Raw genomic sequence first — 23,087 nt, forward strand, 5'->3', positions numbered from 1 at the left:
TGGGTGTGGCTCAGAGGTAGAGCCCCTGCCTAGAACCCCCCAGTGAGGGGCTGGGTGTGGCTCAGTGGTAGAGCCCCTGCCTAGAATCCCCCAGTTAGGAGCTGGGGTGTGGCTCAGTGGTAGAGCCCCTGCCTAGAATCCCCCAGTGAGGAGCTGGGGGTGTGGCTCAGTGGTAGAGCCCCTGCCTAGAATCCCCCAGTGAGGAGCTGGGGTATGGCTCAGTGGTAGAGTCACTGCCTAGAATCCCCCAGTGAAGGGCTGGGGCATGGCTGTTCCTAACAAGTATGAGACTCTGAGTTCAATCTCCAGAACTAAACCCAAACAGATAAACACAATGAAGCTTGTCTGGTAGCACACACCTGAAATTCCAACACTTAGGAAGCAGAGGACAAATCTGGGCTACATAGCAAGTTTCAAGCCAGCCTGGAGTAATATCAAGGCCCTATCTCACCACCAACAATAATACAAATAAAGGAGGTAAAAGAAAACAAAGAAATTAGGGTCTCTACTGCATCCTCAGATCTAGTAAATTCTATGATAGCTATACCAAGAGACTTAGAGAAAGTTCCCGGACCACTTTGTGTCCTCAGACTTGTTGCAGTGCACTTTGCTGTGTGGTAAAACAACCTTTGGAACACAGATGCCGTGTGACTTCTGGAGCAGCCCCTTCGGAAGGAACCATAGCTCTTGGCCCACAGCTTGGCTGAGGCCCTAGGCAACTGCTAGCTTGGGTCACGAGCCCCAGCCTGCCAAGTATTTCACTGCATGCCTTTAACTCAGCATCAGAGGAAATTGAGGTAGGAGGAACTTGAGTCTGAAGCAAGCCTTGCTTATATAGGCAGATCCTGACTCCACATGAATGTGGTTTATGTGTGTGTCTGTGTGCCACTTACATACATGAGGTTGTATGTGTGACCATGTGCCATTTACATGCATGCAGTTGTATGTGTGTGTCTGTATGCTACTTACATGCATGTGGGTACCACAGGCTAGAAGAGAACATTGGATTCCCTGGAACTGGAGTTACAGATGGTTGTGAGCTACCATGTGGGTATTGGGAATTGACCCTGGTTCTCTGGAAGAGCAGCCTGTGCTCTTAACCTCTGATTAATCTCTCCATTCCCACCCAACCCACACAGACACACACACACACACAACCGCATGCATGTAAGTGGTACACAGACACATGTGCACACATAAGATTTAAAAATAAGGAATCACACTTTCCTTGAGATAGGGTCTATCTATAGCCCTGGCTGTCCTGGAACTCAATATGCAGACCAGGCTGTGATATGGGATTCCCCTCTGTATGCTGTGAACACCATTAGTTGATAAAGAAACTGGCTTGGCCTGATAGGGTAGAGTAGAGCTAGGTGGGGAAAACTAAACTGAATGCTGGGAGAAAGACCATGGAGTCAGAGAAAGGCCATGTAGCCCTGCCGGAGACAGACACCTGAACTTTATCTGGTAAATCACAGTCTTGTGGTGATACACAGATTAATAGAAATGGGTTAAACTAAGATGTAAGAGTTAGCCAATAGAAGATAGAGCTAATGGGCCAAGCAGTGATTTAATTAGTACCGTTTCTGTGTGGTTATTTCAGTTCTGGGCAGCTGGGAACAAATAAGAGGCCTCCTACAAGGCTGGCCTCAAAATCACAGCGATTCATCTGACTCTGCCTCCTGGGGTGCTGGGTTAAAGGTGTGCACCACTATGTCTAGTAATAAATCTGTTTTAGAAGAGTATTTGGCTAATGTTGCTCTCACTTGGCCAGAGACGCCTTTGTGCGGTGAGCAGCACTAAGGAAGACTCCTAACTGTCTAAAGTGCTTAGATTAAGTGACTTTTTTTGGCATAATATTTTTATTGATTATTTGGGAATTTCACACAATACACCCTGATCACACTCGCTTCCCAATCTTCCCAGGTCTACCCCCAACTTGGACCCTCCCCCCAAAAAAGAAGAGAAAGAAGGAAGAAAAACACACCAAGTCCAATTTACGTTGCCATATACTCATTGGAACATGGTCAAACTCCCAGTTACCACCCCACCAGATGCCACCAACTGTGAAAAGATAAAGATCTACTCTAGCATCCCTATCACAGTTTTAAGGGCTCTCTCCAATGGCTTTCTGTATAGACTGTTTCTTTGGGGGGGTGTCACATAAGCCTTCATTGTCTCTCATCTCAACTGTGTTCTGCAGTCATTAATGCAAAAGGAACCTTTGCCTTTACAGTTAGTAGTAGTTACTTCCACATGGTTTCTGACAACAGCGTGGACCACAGACATCAACATGGCTCTTGGCACGAGCACAGACCTGCTGTGGAACATTATTTTAACCGGGAAAATATGTGTTACATTTATTTATGTTTCATTTAATTATAGAAAGATGCGTTGCTGTTCCACCTTGCCTGCCTGAGGCACATGATTGCTCTAATAAAAAGCTGAATATCCAATAGCTAGGCAGGAGAGGGACAGGCAGGGCTGGTGGGCAGAGAGAATAAGGAAGAGGAGAAATCTAAGGCTCGAGAGAGAAGAAAGAAGAGGAGAAAGAGGGACATACCCAGGGCCAGAAGTCAGGCAGCCACCAGCCAGCCAGACACGCAGGCAGCAGGAAAGTAAGATAAACAAAAAGAAAGAAGGTTTAAAAAGAAGCTCGAGGCAAAATATAGATGAATATTTAATTTAAGTTAAAGGAAAAAAAAAGCTAGCCAGAAATGAGCATAAGCTAAGGCTGAGCATTTATAACTATTAATAAGTCTCCATGTCATGATTTGGGAGCTGGTGGGTGGCCCAAAAGAAAGCATGGTACACAGGCCTCAGACATCACCATGGCCTTTGGACATCAACATGGTCCAGCAGGAGCACAGACCATGGTCATCCATAGGGCCTTTAGCAGCAACAGAGAGCATGGCCTTTGGCAGCAGCATGGCCCACAGACATCAACGTGGTTCCAGGCAGCGGCACAGACCATGACAACATGGCATCCAGTGGTAACATGAATCACGGACATCAACATGGCCTCCAGAGGCACACAGACCATGAAGGTCTTTCAAGAAGGTCCAATCCAGAAAATGACCTGTTCTCCATCTCTGACATCCTGTCCTTGCTCAGAGTCAGTGCGCATTTGGGGCCAGAGCCTGCTGCATACCATCCTGCAGGTCCTATTTGGAAATGACACACTTCCTAATCTGCAGCACGCTCCTGCACCTCTCTAGTTCCACCTCTTTTCTGCACACATGCCTATCCATTCGGCCATTTTCCCACCGCTCCATCACACATTTGTTCACGGATGTGACATTGCCCAAACAGCTTTACATGCAAATATTTATCGCAACAAGTCACTGGTTTGGTTCAAGGTTTCTAGTTTCATCATAAACACTGAGAACCATCTCAGATCTCCTGTTGTTGCTCAGAGTCAGGGTGATCTTGGGGGTTTGCAGGGCATCTGTGGACAGGATCCTTAAGAACTTCAGGCTACCGTAGACCTCCCTGCCCTTGGTGCCAGCTGCCCTGTGGCTCACTGGTATGACCTTCTGTGCTTGTAACCTGTGGGTGATGCCGCAGCTCCGCCATCTCCTCTCCCCAGCAGGGTGAGCAGAGTAGGCTGCAGCAGCATTGTCTCCATGCTGCGGACCAGCCCACGGGCCTGTGAGCAGCCATATTCAGTAAGGACATGCTTCTGTACCGGTTCCAGGCTGCTGTACACAGTGGCTCCATGGTGGCAGTCAGCCTGCTGGCCAAGGACCGGCCCTGTTTAGTAATACATTCTTTGTCCACTGCATCCATGCGCCCATACCATTCAACACCCTTCACAGCCATGTGCACTGCAAGCACAGCTCTGCTCCTCATCTTCCCTTCCAGTTTGTGAGAGCACGTTTTAAAAGCGTCTCCCCATAAGGCCTGCCTGTCTTCAACTGTCTCAGAGATGCCGTGGGCTCAGCAGACTACCTCTCTCCCCTCAGAGTCTCCGTGGGTCGTCCCATAAGGCCTGCCTGTTTTCCTGGAGGAGACAGGGTCTCACTATGTGGTTCTCAGAGATGCCATGGGCTCAACAGACTATGCTTCTCCCCTCAGAGCCTCCATGGGTTGTCCCATAAGACCTGCCCGTTTTCAGCTGTCTCAGAGATGCCGTGGGCTCAGGAGACTTCTCCTCTCCCCTCAGAGCCTCCGTGGGTCTCTCAGAGGCTGCCACCATCTTGGTGAGATTAAGTGACTTTTGAGTGCTCTGCCCTAAATGCACATCAGTACCATTCCCTCTGCCACCCGAACACCACAGAAGGGGCAGAAAGAATGTAACCGTTGGAGGAGGGCCAAAGTGCCGTAACACTAGTAACTGTGGTTATCTGCACAAAAATTAGCCAACAAGATCGATCCATATTACAGTGGGCAGGACTGACTAAAATTAGAGGGTTACAAACATTATTTAAAAATAAGACGTTGCGAAGATAGGGTGGGGACATACTGGAGGAGACAGGGTCTCACTATGTGGTTCTGGCTGTCCTGGAACTTGGTATATAGACCAAGATGGCCTTGAACTCACAGAGACCTGCCTGCTTCTGCCTCTGCCTCCCCAGGGCTAGAATTAAATGTCTGCATCATCATGCCTGGCAAGATATATTGTATATATATCTATAAAACCTTCAAAAATAAACCAAAGATATTCTAGGGCTGGCGGGAAGGCTCAGGCTAAGTGGTCTCTTCCTGCTCTTGCCAGCACCCGTCGGTGGTTCACAGCCACCTGTGATCCTTTGCCTCTGGCTCCCAGAGGTGCCTTTAACCATGCACACATACCCTCCTGCCACACGCACACACACTCCTCTTAAACAAAAAGCTTTGGGGAGGGCTCATGCACCTCAATTACAGTGCAGAGGACCACAGCACATGTCCAAACTAAGCCTAACGCTGTTTGAAGCCATGAAGTCATGGCACAAAAAGAAACCTGAATTCACAGCTATTATTATTCGAATCCCACCTGATGAGCTGCAGCCTTGATTCAAAGATCACCTGCCTCCGGATCCTGGAGCTAGAATCAGCCAGAGGTGGGGTCTGAACTCTAAGGCCTAGACACAGAACCCATCCTCCTCACTGTGACACCACACAGTGCCATGTGCTCTGGTCTGCTGGGGACAGTTTGGCAAGGACTAGTGTGGGCATCTAGAGTCTCTGTATCCGACTGTAGGGCCCTGGCCTCGTCATCTCACCTGAGAATTCGTCTGTTGTTTGCTCTGTGAGGCCCACACTGGCCTCACACTCACAGCATTCCTCCTGCCTCAGCCTGGCGCTGGGATTCTAGTCAACAGCCACCATCTTTGACTTGGGTTGAGTCTTCTGTTGCTGGAGTGGAATGCAGGTGTTTTGATGCTAGACAAGTGCTCTGCCATTGAACCACAGACCCAGGCCACAGGCTTTCAATGTCTTCCTGGCTATGTGTCCCTCAGAAGACAACAGACTCTAGCCTCATTCCTTTTTGTGTCAAGTCTCAGTAGGGATCTGTCTAGCCAGATGTCGGACTACCCAAACCCTCTGCAGCTATGAGCCCTTGTCTCCCTGATATTCCTCCAGCACTCATCTGAACACCATCTTCAAGAAGGTTCTCTGATCCCAGCAGTTAGGCTAGGTATCCCAGAGAAGACCCAGGACAGTGTGCACCTCTGCCCAGCCCTCATCAGCCTGGACTACCAGCCTCCATTCCGTCACACTGAAGTCAGTGGCAGGCTGTGACCCAAGGCTCGCTCCTCAGCCTCACCCTGTGCAGGGCCTGTCATGTTGCTGGATGACTGAATCAAGGGATGAACATCCACAGAATGAGGAAACAGAGGCAGTGTCTTGGAAAGGCACAGTTTTATTGCAGAGTACCAGGGAGGGGCTCAGATCCGCCCCACCTCCTTCAACTTGGCCACCAGGTCCTCTGTGGTCTCCACCTTGACTCCTGCCAAGCGTTGAGGGGGCTCCTCCACACTGATCACAGAGATCTTGGAGGTCAGGTCCACACCCAGGTCTCCAGGCTTCATCACTTCAATCTTCTTCTTCTTGGCTTTCTGCACACAGGAATTGGTGGCTCACAGGGCTAAGCCCGTCCTGACCCCACCTCCTCTCGGTGAGTGGTGCAGACACAGAGGCTAGCTGGTGCCAGCATCCCTCAGGACCTCCCTGCTGGCCAGGGCTATGCTTTCTCAGTTACACTGCAAGTAGTCTCTTCCTCCAGGCTGGGACGCCCTGGGATGCTCCATGACAGCAGATCTCCCTTAGGGACGCATCCTAAGCTTTTCACAGAGCACAGGGCGAAGAGGCTGCAGCTGAGCTGACCTACTGAAGCCTCCACATTGGCTGGCTTGACCCACTGAATCCTAATAGACAAGGTGACACACTCAACCTTCTGTATCGGTCAAGGTGACTCACCAAACACCATTCTGGTCAAGCAGACCGAAAGAACTTATCCTGCTTGCTGTGAGAATTTGGGATCAATTTCCTTTTGACCAAGAGACCTTAGGTCCCACCAAGATACCCTATACAATGACTGCCAGCTGGCAGATAACCATGAGCCTTCCCTCGTGAGCTAAGGTGACTGGATAAAGCCGTGTAATTTGTCCAGGATTGTCTAGTGAACTCCCACTGGCTAGGATGACAGGAAGAAACCCCGCTGGGGTCTGCAGAGACCCTCTACCAGCTGTGACCTGACAGGTTCTCCTGTCGCTACACTAGTCTGTTAACTTTACCACCGGCAGAGAAAAGCCTGGGAACCGTTAGCCGAGATGGCCAGTGACCTCTCCTTCGGACGTTATATCCCTTGTGCCATCCAATCACTGAGGAGGCACCAGTCCTTCCCATGATAGGCCCCAGTGGCTTGCCCCAAGCACTCACCATGATGTTGGGCAGGGTGGCATAGCGAGGCTCATTAAGCCTCAGGTCGGCAGTCACCACAGAGGGCAGCTTCAGGCGTATGGTCTCCAGACCCCCATCGATTTCCCGCTCCACTTTTATCTTGTCGCCCTCCAGTGTCACCTGAGAGGCGAATGTGCCCTGGAGGGGACAGCGTCAGAGAAAAGTCAATTCAAAACAGGTGCTGAGCATAAGCAAAGAGGGGTGAAACGAGCAGGTGAACCCTGAAGACAAGAGTCCGTGTGACACGGAAAATCAGGGGTGACAGACAGCAAGCCAACATGGGCGCGGGCTCATCTCCATGTTTTTATTCGAATGTGGCAATGGGGCCGGAGCAGTGACTCGGTGGTTAAAAGCACTTGTTGATCTTGCAGAGGTCCTGAGTCTGCTTCCCAGCATCCACGTGGATGGTTTACCACTGCCTGTAACTACAGCTCCAGGGATTGATGCCCTCTTCTGGCCTCTGTAGGCACCTGCACACATAGCACCCCTCCCCCACAACAAAATTAACAATAAAATATATCTAGGAGCTAGAGAGAAGGCTAAGTTAAGAACACTTAGTGCCCTTCCAGAGGATCCAAGTTCAATTCCCAGGATCCACACAGTGGTTCACATGCATCCGTAACTCCAGTTGTAGGGGATCCAATGCCACCTCTGGTTTCTGAGGGCACCCACACACATTCACACAAATACACACATATATGTAAATAAAAATAATAAAAAAGTCTTTAAGAGATAGAGGGAGAAAGGGTAGAACACACTAGACACGTCACTTCCTTGACTCTGCTTTGTTTACATTGTCTCAGCTATGGTCACCTCTGCTATTTTAACACTAGCCACATTCGTCATTTTATTATGTGTGTGCACATGTGCGCGTATACACACACAGACACACACACGAGAACACTGCCTACAGTGGTCAGAAGGAAGTGTTGGATCCCCTGGAACTGGAGTCACAGGCTGTAAGCTTCCTGACATGGGTACTGGGGAACCATGCTATTAACTTTTGAGCCATCGCTCCTGTCCTCAATACTAGCTAAAGATTTCAGCTCTGCTATAGAATCAGGAACTTGGAGGTGGGGGATGTAACTCAGTTGGTACAATGCTTGCCTGCTATGCACAAGGCCTTGCATTCCATCCCCAGCACCACGTAAATTGGGGCAGGCCTATCAACCCCGTACTCAAGAGGTGGAGGAAGGAAATGAGCAGCTCCTTCTCAGGGATGGAAGTCAGGTGGTCAGACTTGCCACCAAGAGCCTTTACCTGTTGAGTCCTCTCGCCATGTCCTCATTGGTTTAAATTTAAAACCTGATATTCGAGGTGCATTATGACTCTGGAAATGAATTCATGGGTAAACCCTGTGTCAAAATGTGCCAGATGGTGAACTTCGTGTGGCTTTGCACCTGTGTGGGTGTACAGGTGCATGTGGAGTCCAGGGGACAACAGCTGATGTCTTCCTCAGCCATGCTCCATCTTATTACTCTTAAAATTTACATCTATTTTTTATTTAAATTTTTTAGTATGTATGTATGTATATATGTATATGTATATATATACATATATATATATGTTGGGGGAGTTTGTTTTTTTTTTCTACCGTGGGTCTAGGGGATCAAACTCAGCTCAGCAGGCTGGGTGGTAGGCACCTTTATCACTGAGTCCTCATGCCAGCCCTCCACCTTATATTTTGAGACAAGGTCTCTCATTGTAAATCATATGCTTTAGGTGCACAGCTTACTGTAGGTCCCTGATTTCTCAGTAAGGTTGTCACAAAAAATCCTGATAGTCTAGTCCAGTAACTGGTAAACTTGTCTCTTCAGAACACTGCCTCATCCAGTGAGGGCAAGAAAGATCCTCTGAGCAGAGCCGTGAAGCAGGGCATTGAGAGAACCAGAAAGCCGGTGGAGGAAAACAGCACAGCAGGAGGCGAAGACGGAAGGTGCAAAGGTCCTGGGGAGGGGTTGGGCTTGGAGGATGAGGTCAGGTGCTCCTTACCCCAGCCTCACCTGCGGCCAGTCCAGAAGTCCAGCTGTCATCTGACCTGTCTGGTTACAGTCGTCATCAATGGCCTGGTAGGCAGAGAGAGGGAGGACTTCATGATGATGCCTGGGCTTGTTCCAGCCCGGTTAGACTTCTTATCAGTAAGAGTGCTCAGCAGGGAAGGTGGGAAGTATTAAAACTTTGCAAGCTGTGCAAGCAGATCACATAGTACCCTGGCTTCAGGAAGTATGTAAATAAACAAGTATGGCTGTACCAATAAAACTTTATTGGCAAAGCAGATGTTTCCTGGAGCCATAGGTTGTTAATTCCTATTCTACAATGACTTCTTCCCTGGGACCAAGGGAATAAGCAGTCACTTGTGCAGGAATATGGAGGCACTGGGCATCCCTTTTGACCTCTGTGCGGTCATTCATTCACCTAACTTCCACAAGGCAGCCAGGATCTGTGCCTGCTACAGCGGAAACCGGAAGGAACAAGAGCAAAGGCAGTAAGAATATTCTATCCACACTCCCCTTCATACTCACTGATTGGTTGGGGGGGGGGCACAGGACTCAAGATGGATCATGAAATCGTGATATTCCTGGAGCTGCTAAATGCCAGCTGCCAACACCTAGTACCAGGGAGCCCTGGACCCCAACCCCACCAGGCCCTGTCTTTTTGGTTTGTTCCCTGATTTAGCACTTGGCCTCAGTTTATGGATTCTGCTGTGATTCTCTAGCTTTTGGTAATGTCTTCCATTATCTGACTTTCACCATGCTGGCAGGATTCCCATGACCTGCACTTATACCCTCTTCCCAAGGCTAGCCCTGGAGCCCCTTCTCCCATCCCTAGGACCCCAGCTGCCTCTTTGGCTTCCTGTATCCTCTGCCTCTGTGCCTCATTGATCTCCCACCTTCTCAGCACCCACTGATAACCCCATCATCCCCCTCCTCCCCACTGCCCGTGGCTGTTCCCACATCCCCCTTCTTCTGCCGTCCTCCCATGACACCATGAAGTGTATCCTTTTTAAAAAAGATTTCCTTATTTTATGTATGAGTGCTTTACCTCTATGTATGACTTTACACCAGAAGAAGGCATCAGATCCCACTATAGATGGTTGTGAGCCACCATGTGGTTGCTGGGAACTGAACTCAGTGTTCTTAACTTCTGAGTCCTCTCTCTAGCCTGGAAGCTTATCTTTGTGAGAAGGGTGGAGGAGGCAGCTCCCACAGGAAGGGCAGTGTCCCTGAGTCTCCAGAGGGGACAGGTGAAATAGAGGCAAGACTGCCTCAGCAAGCCCCAGTGCAGCCTTGGGCCACCTCCTCCCAACTCCAGCCATTCATCCTGGCCCCAGAGGAGATCCTGTCTCCTGCTCACAGACTGGCTGTGGCTCCTTAGTGCTCTACAACAAACACACTCAAGTCTGTTTCAAGGCCAGGCCAGTCTCCTGAATTCTTAGCCACATCCCCCTGATGTCTTAGCCCTCACACACCAAGGGTCTGACCCCCCCACTCAGCACGTTCTTCGGTTGTTCATACTCCTGTCCCAAACACAGACACAGCTATCGAGCCAGACTCAGCATGTTCCTACACTGCCCCTGGCTTGTGCCAGGCCTGTCTCACCCATGTGAGCCCAAACCACAGCTTGTTGAACTCCGAACTTGACCAAAAGCATCTTTCTGACTCTCACAGTGGCCTGTGCTGCCAGCCTGAGCCTGCTGCAATGGTCTCACACCTACCCCAAGCAGCGCAAGGAGGGGTGGGCAACTGAAGGACTGGCACACCAACCTGCTTGCCCAGGAACAGAAGGTCCACCTTCTCCTTCTCAGCCAGCTTGGCGAGGACCCGGGCCACCTGTAAAGGGCCTAAGCTTTCTGCCTGTGCCGCTGGCACCTCCACATGGATGCCTCTGTCTGCACCCATGGCCAGAGCAGTGCGGATGGTCTCCTGGAGAGGGCAGAGCAGTTAACTAGACATCATTCATCACGCTCGTGACCAAGAGTCTCCAGACCCAGTCTCCTCTCAGACCTAGGGTTTAGGCCCAACCTTCCTCCTTCAGATCCAGGATCCAGTCCCCAGCCTCCTCCCTTAGACCTCGAGTCTAGGCCCTAACCCTCCTCCTTCAGATCCAGGGTTCGGTCCCAGCCTCCTCGCTCCCACTCAGGGTCCCTGGGTACCTGGCATTGGGCGGGGCCACAGCTGACAGCAATGACCTCCTTTACCAGCTTCTTCTCTTTGAGCCGCACAGCCTCCTCCACTGCAATCTCACAGAAAGGATTCATGGAATGTTTCACGCCATCGGTGACCACTCCTGACTTGTCAGGCTTTACCCGGATCTGTGTGGCAGACAGGGAAGGCACAGTGTCAGAGAGGGGCAGGGGCTTGAGGCCAGGGCCTTCGTGCTAACCCTTGCACAGAGATGAAGACCGCAGAGGTCCACAAAGGGCCACGACCTTGTCTAGGGCATGGGTTCTGGACCCTGTAGAACTCATAGATGATGCCAGGACACCCTCTCATCTCACTCAGATTTTACTAAGCAGCAGTCATTTGACATGGTTGCCTGGACTCTGTCTCTACCCTTGGCATGTGTGTGTGTATACACACACGTGTGTATTTATGGAAGAAAGTTTTGTATGCTTTAGCCCCAGTGAACAACACCTACCAGGAAATCCAAACACAAGGGTGACTGAGGCAAGAGGTTCAGGAGCTAGAGGGCAGGCTGTGCAGTGAGATCAGCTCAAAACAAACAGCCAAATTTAGTTCCATAGACCCGAACTCAGGATGTGGGCAGAGCACCCTCTTAAGAGGCCCAGCGGAGAACTGGTTTAGTAAAGGCTGTATACTTTTGAAAGACTTGCTGCTCTTCCAGAGGACTGAAGCACCACATCTGCCTATAGCCCTAGCTCTAGGGGGTCTGCACCCTCTCCTGGCCTCTTTATGTATTCACATGTGCACATACAACACACGCATATATAATTAGTATGTAATATAATTTGTGTGTATTTGTCTGTGCCTTCACGCGTGTTATGGGCTGCACACATAGATCAAAGGACCTCACTTCCTTTGGCTCTAGCACCAGACTTACAGGTGTGTGTCATTAGCAGTACCCAACACTGCTACCCACCACAAATGAAAAGCCCCTGGCTCTGAGCCACTGTACTTATCCTCACGCAGTGATCTAGCAGAGGCCAGCTCTCATCATGCCCATGCACAGAGGAGGGAGCGGGCGTCACAGTCTGGCAGCCCCTGAGGCACCACCTGATGATTTCCGGGACTTTCTGAAGCTGTTGAGGGATGGCAACAGGGCCCTGAGGAAGCTGTTAGGCAAGAGCTCCATGGGATAGAGGCCCTCAGGCTAAGATCTGAAAGAGGACCGAGGTCAACCCAGTGAAGTTTGCAGCAGCCTGGCGCAGAAAAGAGTTGGGAGAGTAGATAGAGTTAAGGGAAGCCAGTGCAGCCAATGCAGCCCAGGGTGGCTTCATGGTAGAGACCGGCAGCACTGACTTCTGTGATAGGCACCTATGGCCTTCCAAAGGCATGCAAGGCAGAGGTTCTACCTCTGAGCCACACTGAAGGGATTCTAGGTGGGATTCTCCCACTGAGTCACACCCCAATCCCTCACTGGGAGACTTTAATGGGGGTTCTACCACTGAGGCAGGACCCCAGCTCCTCATTGGTAGATTTTAGGCAGGCATTCTACCAGTTGGCTCTTTTTATGTTGACACAGGGTCTTACAAATTTACCCATGCTGGCCTTAAACTTGCTCTGTGGCCCAGGCTAGCCCTAGAGTTGTGATCCTCATCAATTCTAGGTTAACAGCCCTAGTTCTGAATTGTCCTACACATCACTACCTGTTGTAGGAGGCTGCTTGTTCATCCCGGCCACCCAGAACCAAAATAACCACACAGAAACTGTATTAATTAAATTAGTGCTTGGCCCATTAGTTCTAGCTTCTTATTGGCTAACTTTTACATCTTAATTTAACCCATTTCTAGTAATCTGTGTATTGCTATGTGGCTGTGGCCTACCAGGTAAAGTTCCAGCATCTGTCTTTGGTGGGGCCACATGGCTTCTCTCTGACTCCACCTTCTTTCTCCCAGCATTCAGTTTAGTTTTCCCCACCTAGCTCTACTCTACCTTATCAGGCCAAGCCAATTTCTTTTTCAACCAATGGTATTCACAGCATACAGAGGGGAATCCCCATCAACTACCTGTGAAGCAAATCCTGGCCAACAAACTGGTGAGAGCAGCCTGCCTTACAAGGTCACAACTAAGGTCCCAAAGCATCTCCCCATGCACTTAGACATGCCAGCAAGGGAAATAAAAACAAAAACCTTTTCCTTAAAAAACAAAGCTCAAGATAGGGCTGGGGATGTAGCCTAGTTTGCAGAGTGCTTGCGTGGTATGCAAGCAGCCCTGGGCTCCACCCCCAAGACCAGACAAATCAAGTATGGTGATATGGGCCTGTAACTCCAGAATTTCGGACAGAAGAAATGGAAGAATCTGAAGTGCAAGCTTATCTTTGGCTACAAAACTTGAGTCCAACTTGGGCTGAGACCCTATCTTTTTAAAAAAATGTAATATATGAGTTTTCTCTTTTAAGACAGGGAGGAAAACCCCCTCCACAGGAAAAGCTTGTGCTGGTTAAATTGGGGAAGGCCCAGGGCTGATCTCACTGTGGACCCCTTGGATACAAAAAGGGGTCAAGGTAATCTGCCGGCTCGCCTGCTCAGTGAGCCCCCTTTAAAGGCACCCGACATGTTTCCAGCTACTGGGAAGGACTGAGCCAGCAAACCACGGCTGGCTTGACACATCTACAGAACTGAGGGTCAGCCTAGCACGCCAGCAAGCACCCCGCCACTGAGTGGCATCTCCAGCCCTCTCTTGCTGGTCCTTCAGACATGAATTCAGATGCTCAGCAGCCTAAGCTTTGGCCCGTGCAGGCAGCCCTGCTCCAAGGGTCTAATTCATGCTAGCAGCCTTAATTCTTGAAGCTTGTCCTAATAGTCAGGGAACTTGGTCACTGTTATTGCCACGTTGGGGTAACTGAGGCACAAGAAACCAAGTGCTGATCCAAGATCACCCAGGGAGGAAGTGGGAGCAGAGGGAGGGGGTCTAACTTAAGACTGTCTTAGTAGCAGGAGGCTCTATGGCATTAGCAGTTGTGTCTACTACATCCAAGAGGGTTTTGTTTGTTTGTTTGTTTGTTTTTGAGAATATCAGGGCTGCGGAAAGATTGGAATGCTGACAGTCCAGAGGCCAATCACCTTATCGTAGGTTAGTTCTAGCTTAGTCTTGGCCTTCCTGTGCATCTGAACTAACATCTTGGGACTAATAGATAAAAACCTTTAGAACCTATTAACTTAGCAGACCACTAGCTCCCACCATGTAGCATTTTAGGCCTATAGAAAAGCCTCCCCCATCTCAATGAACCTGCCTCTCTGCACAGCCACCAGTGTATTTTAAACTTGCCTTGATCTATGACTTTCTTTGTTCTGAAAAACTATGAAAACTTCATGAAACCACTTCCACATTGGAAGATGTAATTTGGTAACCTTAATCTGTGTTGCTGGACCATGGTCACTCAAAATGGCTCTAAAATAAACTATTTCTTATTTCCTTTAAGAGACACAACCCAGAGATTGCTTTGTTCTAGGTAAACACTGGATCACTGAACTACATCATCGGCAATGTGCCCCCCTTTAATTTTGAGATGGGGTATTATTATTACATTGCTCAGAATGCCTTGGATCCATGGTAGCTTGGGCTGGCCTTGAACTTCTAGTGTTCAAGAGGAGGCTTCCTGGGTAGATAAGATTACAAGGAAAGGGGTTTCTATGAGCAGACTGTAAGGGTACACACCTATAACCCCAGTATTTGGGAGGCAGATGCAGAAGAATTAGGAGTTCAAAGCCAGGATAGGACACATGAAAAAAACAAAAACAAATGAAGATAAAGGAACTAGAGGTCCAGTGAGCAGGCTCAGTGTGCACAGGTGCCTGCTGCCAAGCCTGACAACCTGCCTTTGATTCCCAGGACCCACACGGTGAAAGGAGAGAGCCTCTGACCAAGGCCCATGGCACATACACGTAAGCCTGCTTGTGCATGTACACACACACGCACAAACACTTGTTTTAAAGAGGGAGTTTTAAAATGCAGCTCCTGGCAGCCTTTCCAGGGCCCTTGACACAGTGCACAGGCTTCCGTTTGGGTCTGTGCCAGACTTTTCTTAATGGAGCTTGATGGGAAAGGGCACTGGTGGGCACAGGACAAGCGGAGCAGCAAGGCCTAATGGGAGGTCACACGGGTGGCACCAAGTGTCTCTTGGAGTTACAGCAGGGCCTGAGGCTGGGAGGCAAAAGTGTGTAGGTCATAAAGGGAAGGTGTGGGGAGTCTCACTGAAGGGGTGGGGCGGCCTCAAATTACCCAGCCTCTCCTGTGTAACTCAAAGAGAGTTAAGCCTTATGGAAAATGTGCCCCTGACCATAACCAAACATCAGAGAGTTGCCAAATACCTATTAATACCACCTTTTCCAGCTCTGCAGGCACTGGCTATATTTTAAGGTTGCTAAAGAGGCTCCCATCAATCATTCTCGGTTCAAACAGTCAGCAGCACTCACTGAAGAAGGCACCGTTTCAAGGACGATTCTCCCAACTCAGCAATCCACGGTGGCGGCCCTTCCAGCAGGATACGCTGAAGAGGCACACATACGAGGATGTTTCACATTAGCCTGGGCTACCCTTTTGGGCCACTGAGATGGTTCAGTAGGTAAGGGGACTTGCAGCCAAGCCTGACAACCTGAATTTGATCTCAGAAACCCACGCCCTCAAGTTGGCTTCTGGCCTCCACAGCAGGACCGTGACATGTGCAGGATCCGCCCCCACACAAATAAACAAATGCAATAAAAAGTAATTGACCCCCATAAAGTAGGTACTACCATAAGTTCCACTGCCAAGAGGGGGAGAACGGGGCTCAGTGTGGCTCATTATCTTTCTCAGAGTTACAGAGACAAGAGCGGCCCAGACAGGCGGCTTTGGAGTCCGGGCCATTCTCTCTGGATCCTGAGAGAGGACTCAGCGGTGAAGAACACTGGCTGTACTTGCAGGGGATTGGGAATCTGCTCCCAGCACTCGCATGGTGGCTCACAACCATCTGTAAATTCAGTTCTAGGGGATCAGATGCCTTCTCCTGGCCTCCAAGGGCAGTGCATGCAAATACTGCACACAACATATTTACAGGCAAACATTCTTACACATAAAAAAAAAATCATGTTAAAGGCCATTTTATCAGTGGGATGAACCTTTGTGATAGCCTGCCTGCAGCCTGAGACTGTTCCTACTGTGAACACATCAGCCACTCTTTCCCCAGCAGATTTTAAATTCCAAAATGGCAATAAAAAGTGACGTTGCTTACATGGTAGGAGTCCAGAGTGGCAGGGCCCCTGAGCACTGTAACCTTTGCCAAGGGATCATGGCAGGCCTCAGAAAAGGTGATCTTTGCGTAAACACTGTGAGGGACTGGGTGACCGTGGAAACAGAGGTGAGACACACCTGGTCCAGCTGGCCAGGAGCTGCCAATCTGGAAATGGGGGTGTAGGTGGCACACTGGGGGGAACAGAGGACCACCATATACTATGGAAAGGGACTACAGAACAGGACCAGGGTTCTGTGGAGAAAGGTGGTTGGGTCAAAGTTGACGCAATCAACTTGTCACAATTGTCAAGACAGGAAGAAGACACTGGAAAATAGAGCAGGAAGGACAGAGGCAAAGGAATCGGTTTACATGGGGCACAGGCTGGAGGCATGGAAGTAGAAATGGGGGGGGGGGCAGGAGGGACATAGATGGAGGCACCAAATAGCCTAGGGTCCCAAAGCCAGTCCAAGGAACTGGGACTTTGTATGAAAGGTGCTGGGGACAACAGAACCCTGAGAATGACAAGATAGGGCCAGTCCTGCATGTAAAAACCCCCAAGGCTATGAGAAAGAGCTGAAGGGCAGAGTCCAAGATGGGGCAGGCTGGAGCTAGGATTCAGGTGAAACAGGGGCTAATGGGCTCAGACTTGGAGCCTGGAGCCTGGGGCTGGAAAGGAAACCATGGTGTTTTAGGAGTGGGGCTGGGAACTGACAGTCCAAAGGAGGTTGGGGGTTAGGAGAAAGAATGGTGCCTAAGTCTGGCCCAAGTGATTAGGAAGCAAGCAAGGTCTGACTCCCTGACTGCCTTTAGGGGAGTGAGCCAGCAGATGTTGGATATGAAGTAGGAAGCCCAGCATAGTGCAGGAGGGAGGTGCCATTGACCTGGAGGAGAGGAGTGAGGTAGACACCATGCTGGGTTCACTTTTAGCAGTTCTCACTGAACATACCATAAATGACCATGGCCCATGTTCTGCGCTAGCAGGTGCTGGGGTCAGAGCTGATTCAAGATGGTGAGGGTGCTGGGTGAGGTGCTACAGGCCAAGCATCAAAGCGAGGCTGGGGATGGGGCATCTAAGGCCAGCCTGGGCTAGTAAACACCTCGGAATTAAACACAGAGACCCAGGCATGGCAGTACACACCTGTAATCCCAACACTTACAATGTGGAGACAGGAGGATCAGGGGTTCAGGGTCATCCTCAACATCATTGTGAGTTCCAGGCAAACCTAGACTAAATAAAACTATCTCTAAGGGCTGGCCACTGGCTGCGCTTCAAAAGGACACGGGCTATCCACATGGTATCTCACAACTGTCTGCAAACCCCAGCTCCAGGGTATTCAACATCCTCACGCATGCATGCATGCAGACAAAACACCAATGCACATAAAATAATCATTTTTAAAAATTAAATAAAAAGGCCCTGATAATAATAATAATAATTATTATTATTTTAAAAATAAAACAGATAAACGATTGGAGCTAAAGCCCAATGGTACAGCACTTGCCTGGCCTAGCATTTAGAAGGTTTTGATTTGATTCCCCACCAACACGCACACAGACAAAACAAACAAACAAATAATAAATGGTGGTTGAGTCGGATCCCAGGAACCCAAGTGTGTATCTTTAAGTCCAGAAGTATCATCTCTGTCATGGGCTGTGAGGAGTATCCTTAAGCTAACCTGTTTTCTCTATAGCAAACAGGCCAAGAGCCCCACTTGCCTGGACTTCTGACTCTGGCTGCTTCCCCAGCTGGGGGATCCCACGGGCCTCATCCACTCTATGGGATTTAGGGGACAGAAGATGTGCAAATGGATTAGACTCTGTGCAGGACCTGTGTGTCTGCTGGTGGTTTGTGCCCACTTCAGTGTCTGCTGTTAGAGTCGTGGCCATTTCATGCCTGAGTCTGTCTTCTGTATCATTCCTCAGTGGGGGTGTGGGGACAGTGGTATTACTGTCACAGTTGTAGCCAGTTTTCACCTGTCTTGGGTGCACAGTCCTAAGCTAGAAAAGCTAGGAAATGTGAAGGTCACAGAAGGGACCCCCCAAGATGATGGGGATAGACACACATGAACTGTCGCCATCTTTTTCCCTTCAGGATAGGCCAAGCATTGAGAGAGACTGGCCTGGAACCCAGTCTGATTCAATGCTGCCTCTGTCAGCTTCTTTTTGGGGACTTCAGGGGTCCAGCCCTCAAACCGTTTCTCCAGCAAACACAAGTCTCCTTCCCTTTCTAGCAAAAGAGCTTCCTTGAGCAACCCGTGGTTATGTGTATGAGGCAGTTTCTGAGTCCCAAGGAAGCAGATGGCTCCCCATGTGGGGTACTTGCAGAGCAGGTAATGCAGCCAGAAAGTGACTGAACCGCAGGTCCCACACACAAGTGTCTCTTCGGCTTCTCCCTTGCTAAGTGACTTTGAGCCTCAGTTTCCCCGTGTGTTAAACAGGAACTATGACTCCTCCAGTCCACGGTTACCAAGGGACTGAGAAAGAGGGAAGCACGGTCGCGACCCCAGAGGGATCTGATCGTCAGAAACTCACAGCCCTTGATGTTTGCTCCAGGTATGACTGGTCAAAGGGCAATAGAAATTGAGAAGGATCTCCCATGCGGGGTACGCTCCTGATCCTGGAAGCTCACAGTTGCGGTCTCAAGGTGCTGGGACAGAGTCAGGGTGGGGAAAGTCACCTTCACAGCGAAGTCGATGACCCTCTTGACAGCCACGAGCGCGCGCAGCTCCGCCATCTTCCTGCAGCAGTCACTGGCCCGTTCGGGTTGCGCCTTAAGCAGACTTTCGGTCAATCCACCCCCGGGTCTGTCTCTGCGCCTGCGCGCGGCGCCACCAACCAATCAATCGCTGCATAGCCCAGAGGAAGCCAATGGAAAGCGGAACTCGGAGAGAGGCGGAATCCGGGGCGGGCCGATTGGAAGAGGGGGCGTGGCGCCGAAGTAGGGGAAAGGGCACGCCTGGGAGTGAAATTGGCTGGGAGCCTGCTCGTCCTCTCCCCTCCCCTCGTACTTCTGTAGTCCCCAGCTCTGCAGTTCACGTCCGTCTTTCTTCACCGTTTCAGGTCGCCGTGTCTGTGTTCCCACGCGCACCCTGTGCCTTTTCCCCCATCTCTTGCTCGCCTCCGCGGTGTCCCTTTAGATTTCCTCCACATCTATGCGTCCACACTTTCCTTCCCTGTGACTCCCCCGTGTCCTCTTGTCCCCCGGCCCCACGTCCCCTACGACTCCCCAGTGTCGGCTAATCCCCATACCCTCTCCCTGCGTCCAAATCTCCTGCGACCCCACCTGTTCACCCCGAGTCCACTCCATGTTCCAGGTTCCATGTCTCCGCTTCCACCGGCCCACATTCCTCCTGACCTCCATCACTCTCTACAAGCCCCGGTAATCGTTTTCCCGCAGTCTTCAAGCCTAACTAGTTCCGCAGAAAAGCACGCAGGACCGGCGCTAAAAGCCATTCCTTTATTCTGCCCCAGTCAGGCCGCATTCACAGGCACACTGGGAACCCGCTGATGGCTTCGGTGCTCTGCATGATCATGTCCGCGAGCAGAAAGCAGAAGCCTGGCAGGAGGGAAGTGCAGAGCCGGGGGAGAAAGGTGGGCCCTAGGGCGGATGACCTGGCCTGCCTGGGGACTAGGGATGGGGGCTCCAAGGGCGTCTCCACCGGGTATGCTGGAGTCTGGAGTGCAGGTGTTGGGGAATCCCTGGAAATCACTGTGGGCCTTCCTGGGAGAACAGGAGCCTGGGAGGTTTCTGGGGCGGGGAATCTCTAGAGGGGTAGTCTCCACCCTTTTCCCCTTGTGCTGGTTACCCGCAAGAAACGAGAAGGGTAAAGCCAGCCATCCGAAAAAGTAGGACCAGGAGAAGAAGACTTCTGGCTTCCAGGCATTCTTTGCAGTGTACCCAATCAGTGCAATCATCAGCAGCAGCCCTGAGCCAAGCCCACCCGTCAGGTGGGGGGGGGGAGGGGAGGGATCAGGTGGTGGCTGCACCCAAGCCTGCCCAGCCCAGGCCACGCCCTTCAGAACAGCCTCTGGCTACCCTTTGGCCTTTGTGGATTCCCCATTCCTCCCCCTCCTTTCCCTCCCCTCCCCTGCCCTCCTCTGCGCCCCCCCTCCCTTTCCTTTCCCTTTCCTTTCCATTTCTATTTTTACTTTTTATTAAAAATAGATTCTCCCCTTAAACAATACACCTGCCCAGTTTTCTCTCTCCATGCCTCCCATCTTTATTATCTCCTCCCTCCCCCAGATCCACTTCTTCCCTTCTGTTTCCATTTCAGAAAAGAACTGACCTCCAAGAAACCACAGCCAAACAGGACAAACAAGATACAAAAGGACAAGGCAAAAGCCTTCTTATCAGGCTGGACAAGGCAACCCAGTGGGAAGAAAAGAGTCCCAAGAGCAGGCAAAAGAAACAGAGATACACCTGCTCCTACTGTTAAGAGGCTGTCTCTCCAGTATGGACTCTACCACTTCATCCTCCAGCCACGCCCCTTCACTTCTAACCCTATCAGCCAACCCCTCTTGACCCAGCTCTTTCGGGATTGCCATCACCACCACCCACTCTCCACATGAGTGTAGCTGACTTCTCACCGCTGAGAAAAAGTAAGACAATGGCATTCTGGCTACGCAGTGACTCGCCCTCATGACACCAAATCCTCATCCCCATCCCCAAAGATACGATACTGAAGGTCGCTGCCAACACCATGCATGCTGCAGTCACCGCCAGGGTGTCTAGAGAGACAGGGTTGCATCAGTGGGGCACCCCGTCGCCATGAAAGAGCAGCCTTGAGTGCTCCTAGCCACCCTGACCCCCCCCCCCAACACACACACCGTGTGTATCTAGAGCTCAGCCGTCTCCCAGTGTTTATATGGGGACCAAGAAGAGGGAAGCAAGACAGGTCTGGGGAGGAAAAGCCTTGGTGGTGGAGGACAGCTGGATCTGAGCCTGGGGTTGGAGGGAACATCTGGAGCTGGGGACAGGGATGGGCTTTGGAATGTGGTCTGATATAGGGGCAGGTCTCACTCTGGCAGGGAATGTTGGAGCAGACGCCGTGGGTACATTCCTGCCACAGCCCACTGTGGCCCCCCTGCTGTCGTATCCAGTAGTTGGTAGCAGTGGACAGTACTGTGAGGATGCTGGTCAAGAGATTAAGCAAATTGCCTCCCGTCTGAAGGCTCCTCTTCACCCCCATGCCAAGAGGGCAGCTGCCAAGGACATCAAGGTAGGACTGGCTCACACCCTTGGTTCAGGAGAGGCTCCTCTACTTCCCTCCCTAAGCCCCCTGCCTGGTGACCTCAAGATCCCCAACACTTTTCATGTGGTGATTCAAACCTGTAATACTAGCGCCGAGGAGGCTGAGGCAAGAGATTGAAAGTTCAAGGCAGTCCTGGGCCACATAAGGAGTTCTGGGCCAGCTGGACTCCAGTGTGCGACCCTATCTCAATTCAAACAAAGAAATAGAAAGAAACAGGAGCTAAAATGTAGCTCAGTGGTCGAGTGCTTGCCCTGCACGCACAAGGTCCTAGGTTCCATCCCCTAGTACAGTGTAAACCAAGCGTGGTGGGGCACACCTGTCATCCCAGCATGTGGGGGAAGGGGGCAGGAGGACCACAAGTTCAAGGTCATTTTTCACTACACTGTGAACTTACAACCAACCTGGGCTACACGAGACTATCTCAAACAAAACAAAAGATTCCCGATCTCCTATCACCCCATGCTCCTATCCCCTTCCCGGACCACCTTCCCTACGAACTTACGGCTCCCTCTGAGAAACTTAGTTCTACACCACCTAGCGGACTTTAAGACATCCTCACTGGAAGCCACCCCCTTCCCCACCCCACCTGCATCTTCACTTCAGGCCGCACAGCTCAGTGACTACCTTCCAGGGACTTCCTTCCTCAGTTGAATGTCTCTATATAGGCCTCTATTGGCCCAGTGCCCTCTCCATCCTTACCCTTATACATATACACCCCAGAAAATGACTCACCGCCTGGTCCCCTGGGACAGACAGCTCACGGGTGGGGGGATGGGTCTCTATGAGGCAGCAGAGATTCCAGAACCCTCGTCTAGTAGCTATTTAAAGGGATATCCTCTCCCAGAGCATATTCATTTTCTGGTCTCTGCTCTGGAATATTTTGTTTTTGTTTTTGTTTGTTTGTTTGATTCTGGGACAGGGTCTTACCCTGTAGCCCTGGCTGTCCCGAAACTCACTCTGTGGATCATTCTCACCTCATACTCACAGAGATCCGCCTGCCTCTGCCTCCTAAGTGCTGGGATCAAAGGCAGGTACCACTATACCTACCCAGCAGGATTGTGGTTTTGAGACAGAGTCTTTTAACTCTGTAGCCTACAGTGCCTTCAAACCTGCTGAGCAACCCAGGTCTGACCTTGAACTTCTGATTCTTCTGTCTCTACCTCCTCAGTGCTCGGATTATAGTCTTGAACTGCCATTTCTAATTTTTGTTCTGTTCTGTTTCGAGGCACAGTCTCATTATGTAGTTCTTAGCTGTCCTAGAACTTACCATGTTGGCCAGGCCAACCTCAGACTTTCAGCAGTCCTCCAGCCTCAGACTCCCAAGGGCAGGGAGTGTACCACCAAGCCCAACTTCCAGCAGCTTTCTCTTTTTAAAAAAAAAAAAAGATTTTTTTTTTTTAATTTTTAAAAGTGAATTGTTTTAAATTATGTGTATGCATGTGTCTGTGGTTCTTTGTCTGTGTGGTTCTGTGTCTGTGTGGTTCTGTGTCTGTGTGTGGTTCTGTGTCTGTGTGTGGTTCTGTGTATGCATGTGTCTGTGTGTGGTTCTGTGTCTGTGTT

At 50.5% G+C, this 23,087-nt stretch overlaps 2 protein-coding genes across 2 annotated transcripts; both read right to left on the bottom strand.

Annotated features, from left to right (window-relative positions):
* Positions 1-5,825: 5,825 nt before the first annotated feature.
* On the bottom strand, positions 5,826-19,083 carry Etfb (electron transfer flavoprotein subunit beta). The gene is made up of 6 exons (XM_005366908.3): positions 18,953-19,083; positions 11,039-11,197; positions 10,650-10,808; positions 8,889-8,951; positions 6,865-7,023; positions 5,826-6,041 (listed from the first exon to the last, which is right to left on the bottom strand). The coding sequence occupies exons 1-6, from the start codon at positions 19,007-19,009 to the stop codon at positions 5,871-5,873; spliced, it is 768 nt and encodes a 255-aa protein (XP_005366965.1). The 5' UTR covers positions 19,010-19,083; the 3' UTR covers positions 5,826-5,870.
* Positions 19,084-19,755: 672 nt separating this feature from the next.
* Cldnd2 (claudin domain containing 2) lies at positions 19,756-21,473 on the bottom strand. The gene is made up of 4 exons (XM_026789139.1): positions 21,296-21,473; positions 20,863-21,003; positions 20,082-20,201; positions 19,756-19,831 (listed from the first exon to the last, which is right to left on the bottom strand). The coding sequence occupies exons 1-4, from the start codon at positions 21,462-21,464 to the stop codon at positions 19,758-19,760; spliced, it is 504 nt and encodes a 167-aa protein (XP_026644940.1). The 5' UTR covers positions 21,465-21,473; the 3' UTR covers positions 19,756-19,757.
* Positions 21,474-23,087: the final 1,614 nt, after the last annotated feature.

This window comes from Microtus ochrogaster, unplaced genomic scaffold (assembly GCF_000317375.1).
Source record: "Microtus ochrogaster isolate Prairie Vole_2 unplaced genomic scaffold, MicOch1.0 UNK14, whole genome shotgun sequence".
Lineage (NCBI taxonomy): Eukaryota > Metazoa > Chordata > Mammalia > Rodentia > Cricetidae > Microtus > Microtus ochrogaster.